A 14,640-nucleotide genomic window follows, 5' to 3' on the forward strand; every position below is an offset into this window, starting at 1 on the left:
AAAGTAAGTTTAAAAAGAAAAAAAAAAAGAACACTAGAAGGATTGGAAACTTTCTCCTATAATTGACAGTGATATGACTGGAGAGAAATGAGACAGACGAATGAACAAACGAATGCAATTTGCACGATACAGTGCAAACTTGCAGTGGAATTTACATATCAGTCTATAAGAGGCCCAATCAAAAGGCAAGCATCTAATAGCATATTTCACTTCAGGATGCAACAGTGACTGATTCTCACCGCTAGTTTTTCCACAAATATCTCACATGTAGTCACATAGAACATACTGAGTTGCGAAGAAACAAACTTTTTTTCAATGCTACTTTTTTCACTTTCATTGTAACTTCATTCCTTCCCAGGTTTGTCTTAATCATTTCTGCAGCACAACAGTGAAAGACAGCATGAGCAGAGTCCCAAATTAAGCCTATTAGTCATTTCTTACTATTTTTTGCACCTACACCCAACCCATTTAAAGTCTTGAATAGCAGCTTGCATAAACCACAAAACAACACACAGAAAAATAAATTCTGGGAAAAAAATAAAAATAAAATAATAATTAAAAAAAAAAAAATCATATACCTCATATAACCAGAGGCTTGGGTGACTCTTTCAGGTACAAGGACTGAAAAATAACTACATAATGTGACCTTTACTTCAATCTAATACAAAACTGTACCACACATGATAATTTCCCAGTGTTACTAAAGACATCTGAAGTAATTTCTCCTGAAGACGCAAATCATTTATCTCCTGATAGATCCTCTTCCTCCCCACTCTCTCCATAATGGATCATTCCAGGACAGGGCCATTATAGCACACACCTCTCAATGCACCTCTGGTTTTTCATGTCATACGCACATCAAGGCTGTTGCTCTCTGTCACACACAGTGATTAGAATAATAAAAAAAAAAAAAAGATGTATAGGTGCACACACCAGCTTGGCGGTCAGTGAGCCTGTGATGAGGGCTTGCAAAGCAGGCCTAAATGACCAGACAGTGCCTGGAGAGTGTTTTCAGAAGGACACAGTTAAAGTGCTATGGCTGCTTTCTAAATTCAATAAGTCTCTTACACCTGTGTGGCTAACCACCATCGCTCCATCATTCTGTGGAGCCCAATCCAATTTAGACTCTTGAGGAGCCCTACAGCCCCACAGCCTTATCCTGACTCAGACCACAGCTCCCACAAAGCCTGCTTACCTTCATCCCCTGAAGTCTGCGGGTGTGTCCGTGCACTTTTATGTTTGTGTGTGTGTGCATGCGTGCTGAGGGAGACTGTAGACCAAGCTAAACACCTAAGCTGCTGGCTCATGTTAAAGTGTGCTGAGCCAATTTAGGATAGGAGAGCGGAGGATATGAGAGCCAGAGGAAGCAGAGAAAAATGCTGGGAACTCGGGCCAGGACCTTCAATCAAACCAAAGACTATAATAGGAGGGAAAGAGGAAGGTGGACTGGGCGTGAGGAAAATAAGGGAAGGAACAGGGTTCTCCCTTTGATATGGAGCTAACAGCAGAGTAGATTTCAAGGGATGTCTTGAAACCTATTTTCTATTACAAGGTAATCATGCTTATGATGACTATGAAGCATTATAGCCATCATCAAACTACTCCATAGTCTCATCAAAATCTTGTGAAGGAGAGCACACCTAACAGCCATCTGATTTGTTTATGCAGACAGCAGCCCGGAGCACTTAAATCTCCCTCGGTGTGAGCGTGTAATGGCAACATGCATGTTAAGATCAACTATTCAAATATCTCCCCTTCATGACTAACTGCAATATCTTCTGATGCAGATGTTTCTGTTTTGAAGTGTATAAACACCGCTGAGATAATTTATAAAAGAGTATTTAAGTGAAAGCAGCTGTTCAAGGGCTCGTGCCACTGAATGAACTTTATCACCTCACATCTGAAATGAGAACACCCCAAGGGTTTCACTCACTCCAGCATCTAAACCCAGGACAATGAAGGCTCGGACCTCCTTGTGATAGAAGAAGAGAACGAAAGGGAAGGGAAGGGAAGGGAAGGGGAGAGATGGAGAGAGCCAGGAGAACTAGAGAGCCTCCACACCAATAAAAGGCAATTATGTTTGGGGAGGGCCATTGTCAGACCATGAGAGTATAGAAGAAGACAGTGGGGATATGGAATGGGAGGGAAATGAGGAGGAGTGTTATTTAGGAGGCAGATGGCAGAGAGGGGGGAAATTAAGTTGAATGGGCACTGAGAGGGCTGAGCTGGTGCTGGGGCTGGGCAGTGAAAAGATATTAGCTGTGTTTGCTCTGGGAGGCTGGCAGTGAGTATGATGCCTGCAGTGACAGACTAAAGGTTTGAGCTTTATCCGTCAACAAGACCATGTGTGAAGCTGCCAGCAGGGGGCAACTGGGGCAGCAACCTTCCAGGACCTCCTTCTCCAGGAAAAACACACTGTGGGGTCTTTGTACAACATGGTTACCAAAGGTGTAGTTATTTGGGAGAAAAGTAAATTGTTTTCACTCTAATCTGCAGTTAATACAATATACCTCTTACATGTTCCTCTTATGTTAAAAAACTCAAAAACACAGCATCTAAGGACAATATTTCTTCCTAAGTTCCAGCATTTCCAGCTGGCTCTATCTTTCTTCTGCACACCATTTCTCTCCATTTCTTATGTTACAGCCACCTCTATCCGTCTCTTTCCTCCCACCCTGTATATCTCCCTCCCCCTCGTCCTTTTCCAATCTAATTTCAGATAAGTCTTAGCAGAACAACAGAGTAAGGCCCTTTATCATTGCCATCAATGATGTGGGTGGATTGAGCATGAATAATTTTATTCATGTGTGCCTGTTCTCGGCCCAAAGGGATTCCAATTATGAGCAATAAGAGGTAATACGGTTACAGTGTTGTTTTTTTAAGTGGCTTTGTAGTGATTGTAGAAAACTTTCGACAAGAGACGAAGGCTATTGTTTATTTGGCAAGCCCGAAATGACAGTATCTGTTCATAAATATGAATAATGCAAGACAATTTAGTTTGGTATAATTAATATCCCTACCAGCCCCACCCAGAAAGTCACACAGTCAGACACATTTACCCTTGCCTTTTTTACATTAAAATATTAATTTGAATTTCTTTCTAAATTACAAGAACCACCCTTTGTGCTTTAAGCTACAAGTGGCATAACCATGTTCAGAATTTACTCTGAACATGGTGCACATGACTTATTGCTCTTCAACAAAAATATATTGTAGTTGATTGCTCAGCTGGAATTCTGGCAGCATTCCAAGAAACTTCACCAACTTCACCAACTTCCTTCACTTACCTTTTAAAAATGTCAAAGTGCTCAACTGCATTCAAACCGTACAATAGGGCTGAAATGAATATGCCCCAGTTGCTGAACAATTTAGGAGCCTTATCAAACTGAGTTGCAAGAACAGCCCACACACTACCTTCAAAGAATCTGAACAGTGCTTCTCTCAGAGGCAGCACATGGTTCTGCATCAAAATATTCTAGCAATGGCCTTTCACACTTTCAGAAAGCACAAGTCAAGACAAGATGCAACATCACAAAAAGGTAAAGGGAAAACTGGAAAGGTCAGAAGACAAACAAAATGACAAATGTACTCTCAAAGGTAATTTTGTCTTACATGCAAGATTAGTTTAAGGTAAATTTCGAGTAGCAAATACAGAGAGCTGAGCATGCTTGAAGCTTTAGTTTTGCAAGTACTTTACTTTTTCCTTTACCGTGATTAACAGGCCTGAGAACCTGGCGAAATGAGCTGGGACTGATGATCTGCTGCTGGTTGTCTGTAAGGAGGGCATTTGAAAAATAATGCTGACATACACAATACTAAGAAGGATCAAAAAGACAAGAAGGAGGCATTCGCCAGCTGAGGTTTGGATGAGAAGTTCATGACCAAGAAAGATACTGATTTCTGCAAAATGAAAAAGAAGGAATAAGAATAAAAAAACAAACAGAAAAAAAATTGTGCATCCATTTGATGTACTTACAGATCTTTTTTGTTCTTCTAGGCTTTAATTTTCTGTATTTGAATGTAAGACTCCCCCAAAAAACAAACAAACAAAAAAAAAAAAAAAACCCACACACAGGTAGACATGTATTACCTTTTACTGAAAGCCAAATATCAAACTATTGTAGCACTGTAAGCTGTAAATTCTCTGTCTTTGTGCTGGCAGCCAGCATTTATACAGACAACAAGCTACTCCAAACAAGTGTTTGAGCCAGGCTATGAGAAGCCAGAGTTGTATTTAATTCACTTTTCCTTCAGAAACAAAATAGGAAACAAAAAATAATCATAATCACAAGTTGGCAAGTTAAGACCAGAATTCATGATTTTTTTAAGGCCTTGCTAGACTTACAAATTGCCCACAGATTGTTTCCCCATGCACTTGGGCTAATAAGTTTTTTTTTCTATTGCAGCTTGCTGTATAAACAAACGTAGAGATTGGGACACTCACCTCTGGGTCTTGGTGCTCTCTTCCTGCGGTCTCTGAATGCAGCACCTGACTGTAGGGCTTCCAGCAAACTATCCATCACACCTGTCTCATCATTCTCTGAAAGTCACAAGAGTAAAAAGAGAGTAAAAAACCAAGGGAAGGTGAGGAGGGAAAAAAAATAAATAAAAAAATCACTTCAGGTGTAGTTTTTTTTTTATAACTATGAAATTTGCTGCATTGATTGTATCAATTTGGAAAAAGTGTGAACAAGCACCTACTATTATTTTTACCTACTTTATGAACAACCACTTTACTAAGCGTCCAATACATGTAAGCAAATTCATTCACAATTGGACAGGTCCTTGTTGATTACTTGCTGAGAACATTTCCACCCTGGTGTTTGCAACACTGTGCAATTTAAGTCATGTGCTTTGTAATAAAAGCATTAAGGATGCTGCAGTAGTGGCTTAACATACAAGAATATACAGCTCAAAACTGGCAACACCAAAATGTTAGTTTGACGCAAGGCAACAACCAAAATGCTACACCAAATGGTGTAGAAATGGAAAAGCTTACCAAAAATATGACATGTGAATCACAGCCTGTGTTGGTACAGCCTGGCCCTGACACCTGAGGCAGAGTGATGGACCTGACTAATGATTTAGAGTGAGTAGGAAAGGAACAAAACATAACAGGTAAAGAAGATAAAGAGACAGCACATACTGTAAATGAAAGGTTTATACTGTGACTGTCATGCCAATGTGTGTGTGTGTGTGTGTGTGTGTGTGTGTGTGTAGATGTTCTCCTTTCCAACACTGCCTGTGCTGCCTGAAAAAATGTTGTTTGTCAAGCATGAATAAAATGTAAAGCACTGTTCACCACTGAGATACTGGCTTTACAAGCATGTTTTCAAATTGGTGTTTGGGGTTTAGTTTAATATATTTAATGGACCCTGGAATAAATTGATCATTAAATAATCTAATTAGCCAATCATGTTGCAGCACTGTAGTACTGTACGCCCCCCGACCCAAAAAAACAGCAAATGCAGTCTCGTTAACCACAATATCTACATTAGTATGTGACTTGCTTGTTCCTCAAACAGCTGATCTTTTGGGATTTTTACACACAAATCTCTTGAGTTTGTTAAAATGCAGCAAAAAACACAACAACAAGAAGATCAGTGGGCAGATATGCTATAGTAATGAGAGGGGACAGTGTAGAAGTCAGGAGCTTGGAGCTGATGGAAAGGCTACAGCAACCCTTACAATTGTTGGGAGCACAAAAAATTGCATACTGCACAATACATACAATACAAAGTGTTAAGTGGAAAGGTTACAACAGCAGATCATCTAAGGCAGGCGTTCTCAAAATTTTTTGGCCCAAGGACCACTTACATGGGAGCAAATTTTCCAGGGACCCCCTCATATTCCTCATGCTGATTAAACATATTTTACTGCCATTTGTAGCCCTACAATGTCATCAGAGCTATTTATTTTTGAACGTTTCAACATAAATACTTAAGACCTGTTTAACAGAATGAACCACATTAAATGGGCAATTTTTATTCAAGCTACATTTTGACTTCATGGGATTTAGAATTTTCAAGTTATGGATATTAAACTTTCAGAAAATGAACACTCAACACTGGCACAGTTCTAATGAACCTATTCATTTTAAAACCAGTTTAAAGCTTACTTAAGTGGTTACACTTTCTAACCTTACTGCTACTTATTCAAATTTCTGGCAGGAAACTGAACAACATAACAGTTGAAGTAATTAACCAAGTCATACAGTAAACATATTTATTAGGCTCTACCAAAGTCTTGTCACATATAAATAAATCACTCACATCAATGCCACATCAAATTAGTGAGAAGGATGAGCCTGTTTTACACAACAGTTTCTCTGTTCTTGGAGTGACGGAGGAAAAGCAGATTTTAAAACCATCCTCTACTTGTAAACAAGCCACTTATTCTACATTGCATTTCAAGTGGAAAAAGATGATTCACAGAGGTAAGTGGTAGAAAGGTGGAGCAATAACTGCATAGTCTCAGAAGTGAGTTGGGGATAATCATGAGAGGGAGGGCCAAAAGTTGGCATGATTAACCTGCTGAAATCAGGCTTTTAATGTCCAATCATAGGATAACCCCACCAGCTGCTCTTCTGCCTTACCTGTCAGACCATTTGCTGTTGCAGCTGGTACAAAAGGATCATGCATCCAGTCCCAAGAATCAGTGTTCACATCAGAGAAGTATGAGCTGTCGAGCTGGCTCAATGATGTGAGGTGTGAGGTGATGACCTGCCTCACTGTAGCCACAGACAGGTTATTTGTGTGGAGAAAGTCAGTCAGTTGAGGGAACATGTCTGTCATTCTGTGATGTATTTTCCCTTTCCATGGGTGTGTTTTCTTCATAAATGCAGTGATTTTTTTCGCTGACTTCCAAGGATAGATGTGTGGCCTCTTTGGATTGAGGCTATTCAGTGTTAAGTATGTCAGTATGATATGCCAATTTTGCCACACACCCCGTGTCAGTAAAAAAATCATGTGATATCAGGCTTTTCCCGTTTCTTTACGTAGCTCAAAGACCTGCTGTAAGACTTTTTCAAGAGAAGGCCATCGCACTTCACTGTCATAAAGCAGTGTGTCATGTCTGGCATCCACATCCCAGCAAAGTTGTCCCAACTGACCCGACTGCAGTGCCCTGGACCCATAAAATAAACTGCAGTCATGGCTGTGTTGAAAACATAGGGGGGTTTTGGCTCAGTGTCTTTGGAGGCGAGTGCTTGTTGATGCAGCATACAATGCAATAATCCTCAGATTGACAGACTTCATCCATGCAGTAACTCTACTCTTTTGGCCGGTCATCGCTCCTGTGCCATTCGTACAAACGGCCACACATTTTTCCCAGCTCAGTCTGGCTGTAGTCATGAAAGCATCCATAAGTTTGAATACTTCCTCAACTGCCGTCCTGCTTGGCACCTCCTTGCAGAAGAGAAATTGCTCCAAGATATCTCCTTCCCAGGGATAGCGCAACCCAAGCAATCCATTGAGCCGCACTGGAAATGGCCATACAACTGAATGCCAGTAACTGTGGATGAATGTCAGCTGAAAGTTCTTCAGTTCTTCTCCTCATAGTGTCATTTGAAAGATGTATAACTTCGTTTATTTGCTGCTTCTGCCCCAAACACAACTTCACACAATTCCACTGCCACTGGGAGAACAAATTCTTGTCCAATATAGTGTGCCTTCATACTTATTACAATTTTTGAGCCACCAAATAAGAAGCCCTCTGTTGCTTTTTCTGACATTGCGGCCAAGTTCACCATTTGTGCCTTCTGTTGCATGTATTCCTCACCCTTTCACCAAAAGGATCTTTTATTTTGTCTTTGAAGGTAGAAATGCTTAGCAGTGGCAGGAGCTGTGCAGGGGAGTAATTGGTTCACCACGATTGTTGTATTTGGTACATTGGTCTCCATATATAGTTATGCATTTTTTTTTAATCATAGGCAGTAACTAATAATTTATTGAAAATTATTTCATGGACCCCAGTTTGAGAACTATTGGTCTAAAGTCCCTTCTCCATAATATTGGGGGGGGGTTTACTTATTCTAAAAAATATAAATTTCTGCTGGGGCAGCAGATGGTAAAGTCAGAATTTGGCATCTACAACACAAATCCGTGGAGTCAACCTGCCTTGTGTGAACAGTCCTGGCTGGTGATGGTAGTGGCGTTATGGAGAGGGGTATGTTTTCTTGGCTCATTATGGGCCCCACATTATTAGTCAACCGGCATTTGAATTCCACATAGGGCTGAACAATTAACGGCATTTGCAATAATATCGTATAAACACAAGTTTCTAATCAGATCAGATTACGATATGGCAACGTAAAAAATTGCAAGGGAGAGAGAGAACAGACCACTCGACTGCATCATAATTTTATGCTGCATCTTAAGCTGTTGCGCAATGGCCTCTTGCTCAACGGAACAGTCAGAAACTGACTCAACTGAGACTTTAGTCTCGACGAGGAACAGTACATCAGCGGTGTGGAATTATTTTGGTTCTAAAAAGGAAGATGGTGCGCAGCATCAGGTGTTGTGCAGAACATGCTGTGCTACTGTTGCTACTTCACAGGCAACACTACAAACCTCTGCCAGCACTGGGGGAAAAAAAAAGAAGCACAAAGCCATTTACGACAATGGTATGGCTAAAATGCTGAGCATCAGTGCGCCACACAAGCTAAACCCAAGACAGGCATCATTGCCCAACATGTGACAAGTGTCACTCCTTATGAGTGTAGTTCCAAACGGCAAAGGGAAATCACTCAGGCAATAACCGTTCACTGCTAAAGATGTGGTGCCTGTTTAAAAAGTGGATGCTATTAAACTGTACTTTTTTTTTTCCTTTCTATGACTGCAAGTTAAATACATAGAGGAAAAGCCAAAGATTTTTGTTGCTCTTATGTTTCTGTAATGAGCAGTTAAATAAAATGTTATTCATTTCAACTCTTACATCTTATTGTGACATCTTTTAATTCTAACAAAGACACCCAGAGTAGGGGAAAGAATATTCAATACTAAAATTATTCACGGCGCTTTGTTGGGAAAAAAAGAGGATAAAAAAAAATTGCATATTAAATTGCAATCACAATTAGATTATTTTCCCAAATCGTTCAGCCCTAATACCACAGTTTATCAATTTAAGTGCTGGTGCTGACCATGTGCAGCCTCTTATGGCTGCAATTTACCATCTTCCACAAGGCTAATGCACCATGTCACAAAGCAGAACTCACACAAAACTGTTTTCATTAACATGCCAATGAGTATAGTGTACTTGAATGGGCTACGCTATCACCAGATCTGCATGCCATACAACACCTTTGGGATATGGTTGCACTGGAGATTATCAGCATGAATGTGCAGCGTCAAATTGGGAGAAAAAGCCATGATATAACTATGTCAACAGGCCAGAAGAATGTTTCCAACATCGTGTGGAATCCCTGTCCTGAGGAAATAAAGCAAGCACTGGAGCAAAGGGAGGCCTAACCCAGCATTATCACAGTGTTTCTGATAAAGTGGGTATACATTCACATGAAATTAAAATATGCAACACTTGCCAACTATAAAAGTGATTCATTAATATATAAAACAAAAATTTTAACTTCTGTGGCCAAGCTGAACCGCTGGCCACAGTGTCAGGGATGTGTCCCACTATTGATTTAGTGAAGGGTGGGAGGACAACCCTCTGTTTACGGTTCTGTGTGTTTTCTCACTCCCTCCATTCAGTCTGACAGCTCCTTGTGGAACAACAACACACTCCAAACAAAATAAATAAATCGAATTGTAATTAAGAGGAGTACTTTGTGGTGCCACCAGGCACTCTTTTGGGCTAAATGTCCGCAGATGCAATACTTAAACATGGGGCTCAATTTTATGTGTATGTATGTGTATATATATGCCTCAGTTTAGGAGAACAGAGGCAAAACTGAAGCCAACAACAGTAGGTAACTATCATGCAATTTATGGGCAATGTGATCATGAGTCAAGATTAGTTGGTCTAGACCCCAACAATAGCCAAAACAATTATATTTTTTTTAAAAGCCCCTGCAGTCAGAAAATGTAGTTCCAACTGCAGCGAATGCCCCTATTTTCTGTGAACTAGGCATGAATCTGTATTTTTCTTTTTTTCTTTTTTTTTTTCTTCATCTCGGTATTACTCAGCCTCCACAGTTGACATTTTCAATTGCAATTAACAGTAAAACCAGTTAATAATGCCATCCTTATAGGTGTGTCCATAAGTTCATTCTGAAATTGAGAGAGCAAATGCTGCTCTTCGGCTTAGTTTCGGGTGACTCAGCTGTCTGATTTGTTTCAGTGTTGGGCCAGGGTTGACGTAAACAGAACAGTTCATTTGTCTTCAGGAAGTTTGGAAAACTGTGTAGTGAAGGTCTGGCAATTCTTTGATAGGCGACATTTTTGTTGCCCAAAAATGCTTTTAATGTCTTCATTTAGAGTGGATATTGGAGTTGGTGGTGAACTGCTGACTGGATTGTTTACCTTCTTTGGTTTATTGAGTGGCTTTCAGTTGTGGAGAAGTGCTCAGACTCTTTAATTAAATAAAGGACACACAATAACATAAATTAACTAACTGATCTGGCAGTTGTATTGCAGCGACACTTGTTTTGTGCTAGTTAAAATTACTGCTTTCGTCATTGAAGGCTGGCGCCGTTATAGCAGCCATTTCTTAGTAAACAAGACGGATCTCACTTTTTAGCCGAATCTATCGGAAAAACTAGTATACATATGTATATGGGATCCTTGATGTATATGGGACACACACACACACACACACACACACACTGTTTGCATTCAGCAGCTGTTTTGCATTACCCAGCTACGCTGCGTTTGCTCAATACAGAATCAATTTTTCAAAAAGTCCTAATCAATCACTGACACTCAATAAACATGGCAAATAAGACCCAGGTTCAAATAGCCACAAATTATCCTCAAGTTGATGTTGATAGACAGATGTTAGTAAAAGCTGCCAAAGCTGTCCATACTGTACTGTAAAACAATGAGGTCTCATAAGTTGTCCAAAAACTTATAGCGCTGTGACATGACAAAATCAAACGTTTTATTGCTCATTTTGGCTGATTTAGTTTGCTGCAAGTACTGACTCTATCTCATCATAATCAACAGGTCAGTGTGTTAATAATGGCCTTCACTATCATTTAATACTGATTGATGTTGACACCAAAAGACATAAAACCACCCTTGCTGTACTTGTTTGGAATCAAAAGCCCCTTGGTGTGCATTCTGTTTCATGTGTGTACAGATCAAGTTGGCATATTTCGAGAGTTATTAATGTGAACTGGGACCGCAGTTGGTGATCAACCTCTGAAGCTTGTCAACTCCGGCAGATACTTACAAATGCTTCTCATCTCTTTCAATCTGAGACACTTTCATGTGCCATTTACTTGAAATGCTACAGTAACCCTGTACCATGGGGTCCACAAACTTAAGTTTTCATCTTCTTCCATTCATATAATTCTTATACAGCGCCATGGTAGGTTTTCACCAAACTAACGAAAACTGTCAATCAGCGCCACACTTGCTTTGCTTTTATCGCTGAAGTTATTGAGGACAGAGGGTTTCCCAAGGGTCGTAGGCTGTGGTAGTGCCCAATCCCTGCGGCAGGACAGAACTACAAACACACACATCTTGGATATATCAAGGGCCACTTCTTTGCCTGCCTGCTCGCCTCGACGTGTGCATTTGTGGTGTTTTTCATTCGCAACAGTTGCACTCCTCCTCTGGCTGATATGTGCGTAGTTCTTCATCATTACACAGAGCAGAGAGGCAGCACGAAATTCTGAGCAAAACCAACACTCCTCGACGTCCAAATTTGTCTCCACTGCTGTGGCAATTCATCACAGTCAGCAAGCTCTACACTTACCACAACACACATAGACACACACAAAAATACAGATAGAACACAGAAAACAAGCAAAAAAGGAGCACATCAATCTACTCCAACCTGCAGCATGCGCCTTCATGTGTAGCACTCCGTTTGACTCCAACCCACAAGAACATGAAACACTTTGCGTGCCTCAGGAGGCAAGGAAAAACGAAGCCCACTCAGATCTCCTGCCTCAGGAATATATGGGAGCAAAAACAGTCCAATTTTACACATCAGTCAGATGCAACTCAGACAGGCCGAGAGAGAAAACTGCTTTATAGAATGTGCACAAGTGGTGCTTTCAGACAGGCCTACACTGAATCACAACACATATTTATATACTCACACCCACATGCTCACAAACTTAGTGAGCTAGATCACAGACATGTCACATGGATTGCAATGGAGGAGGAACGCATGGCAGAGAAATATTAGTCAAGCTAGTGGCTGTGAAATGGGTTTGAAACAGTCATTCAACTTATGAAGTGCGGTATTGAGGAGAATGTGGTGGGAGAAAAAAGTGCGGTGTCCCAGCTCTGGTACTAGAGCTCCTGATTGGGGCTTTATTGTGCGAAATTCACTAGCCTTTTTCTTATCTGCTGCATCTGGGATCAGAGCTCTCCTGACATTTTTCTAGCTTTCACAATAACATGAAGACACTCTCAAAAGCCACACTAGGCCTCTCTGATGTCTAGTTAAAGAAGAGTGTCTGTCTTGCGTTCACTTCTTTATTGTGGCTCAACAATAAGCTGTAAGACCCATGTTTCCGTAAAAGAGAGCAGGAGCTGAGCCAAATGAGCACTACTGTGATCTGACAAAGATGACTTTGTGCTTCGCTGGGAAATAGAGGAAAAAAAATGTGGAAATGAGCAGTTAGATATGCAAATGAAGATATACTCCAACATAAAACAAAAGAATAAACTTTGCAAGTAGGATCTGGACAATGCTAAAAATCTACCTCGGGGATAGCTCTCTCTCTTCGTGTAATGAAACTTCAATTACCATCTATTTAATCAGAGCCTGGTCAGACTGGGTTTTTCCAATTGTCTGGACACACAGAATGTCTGTGTATAGATGTCTACCCTCCATTCAGGCTTGGACTAATGCCTCCCGTTACTTCACTCAACAGGATGTGGCACTTCATCAGGACAATGTCCCAGTTGTAGTAGTAAGTAGTAGAGGTGGTCCAGAGCAAGGCAAGGAATTGTGTCAATTGGAGGGATGCGAAAATGGCATGCCTGAGTCCCTGAGTACAACAAATGCTGGCTGACCACTGAGTTCCCTTGGACACTTGAAGGGGGAGGGGGGTGCAATAAGACTGGTTAGTGTGAGCTTTCCCTGTTGAATACTTGCTTTTCTGCTGCTACTTTAAGCAACAAAATGTTACAGAGTAACTGATAGTCACTCTGATATATCCAAATATTCATAAAGACAATAACCCATTAGAACCGTTCCTCACCCTGAGGTCAATTCTCCCAGCAGAGGGCGTGAGTTGAATTTCTGGAGTTGCAGGATAGTAACCAGGTAAGGGAAAAGCTATAGTAAAATTCCATGCAACAAAACAGTTTGTCGGTCTGTAATGTTTGCTTTTTATGTAACACGGTGCACAATTAGTCCCTTCTTGCAGCAGAAGAAGTAACATTAGAATTCCTTTAAAGAGACTCTAAGAAAGGTTACGGTTTGTCAGTTAGGGGAGGTGTTCTTCTGTCCCCCGGTGGCACTAAAGTGACCCGTCATGACATAATAGCAAAAGTGGAGTGCAATGTTAAAATTCAAGAGTAATTGAACCCGCCGTAATAATACAGTTCAGAACACCAGCTAGGTTAAACAAAAACAGACCCACAAATCGGTTAAAGAGACACATTTAAACCATAATTACTAGTGCAGACACATTTTTCATTCCTCTAAAATCTGGTGTGGAGTTGCTTGTTAACTATAAACTGACTGACTAGGCCCAATACATCAATAGGTCATGGATCCCAAGAGACCAGCACTCAGTGGAGTTAAGGACGTTATTACACAGCAAAACAGTAACCTAGCCAACTGTCTTGTGTGCTGTGGAAGAAGCCGTGGAAGACATGACTAATTCAAACCAATCGCTACATACAAGTATAGGAAAAAATATACAATGAAATAAAATGTAGACCAACTACTTGAGCACCATGGTAATACTAATACATGACACAGAAGACTTCACTTACCTACAATATTAAGAGAACATTTGGTATCTCATACTGGCGATTTTCACAAACATTTTTCTTTCTCATGCCCCTCCCATGCTTTCAGCATCTTTGCATGCAGGGTTACATCTCTACCATTGCTTGTAGCCATGTAGGGAATGTTAAATAAAGCGCTGATGTATAATTTGTCGCTCCACAAACATTCCCGCTCCTGGCCTACCCTGGGAGTTAATGCAACAGATTTGTCATACACAAACCAGGCACAGCTAGAGGAATAGTAAAAAACACCTATTCAATCTGAATTTCAATCTCCATAGGGCTCTATGCAAATGAATGCAAGCTGATGCTCTCCCTCTTAGTCTGACAGAACACAGAGCAAATGACAAAACCAGGCTGCCTATTTTACGAAAGAAAGAACCCCACTCTGTGGCAGGTAAAAGAGCCAGGGAAAAGAAAAAAAACTAAACAAAACTTAAATTTCAGGAGTACATAAGTAGCCAAGGCTAAAACCAAAATAAACACAGATACTTGTCGCAAAAAAAGACGCAAAAATCCATTGTGATCATTTCCTCTAAGAGAC

At 40.6% G+C, this 14,640-nt stretch overlaps 1 protein-coding gene across 5 annotated transcripts in view; it reads right to left on the reverse strand.

Annotated features, from left to right (window-relative positions):
- The window catches only part of LOC115040701 (protein diaphanous homolog 3-like), a 146,548-nt gene that overhangs the window by 41,044 nt on the left and 90,864 nt on the right, over positions 1-14,640 (reverse strand). For 4 of the 5 annotated variants that reach the window (XM_029497661.1, XM_029497659.1, XM_029497657.1 and 1 more), the window contains 2 exons: positions 4,445-4,540; positions 3,710-3,772 (listed from right to left, as the gene is read on the reverse strand). In XM_029497661.1, coding sequence (XP_029353521.1) covers positions 3,710-3,772; positions 4,445-4,540 — 159 coding nt within the window. The remainder of the gene's footprint in view (positions 1-3,709; positions 3,773-4,444; positions 4,541-14,640) is intronic. The other variant, XM_029497660.1, reaches the window with a different exon arrangement.

Source organism: Echeneis naucrates, chromosome 3 (assembly GCF_900963305.1).
Source record: "Echeneis naucrates chromosome 3, fEcheNa1.1, whole genome shotgun sequence".
NCBI lineage: Eukaryota > Metazoa > Chordata > Actinopteri > Carangiformes > Echeneidae > Echeneis > Echeneis naucrates.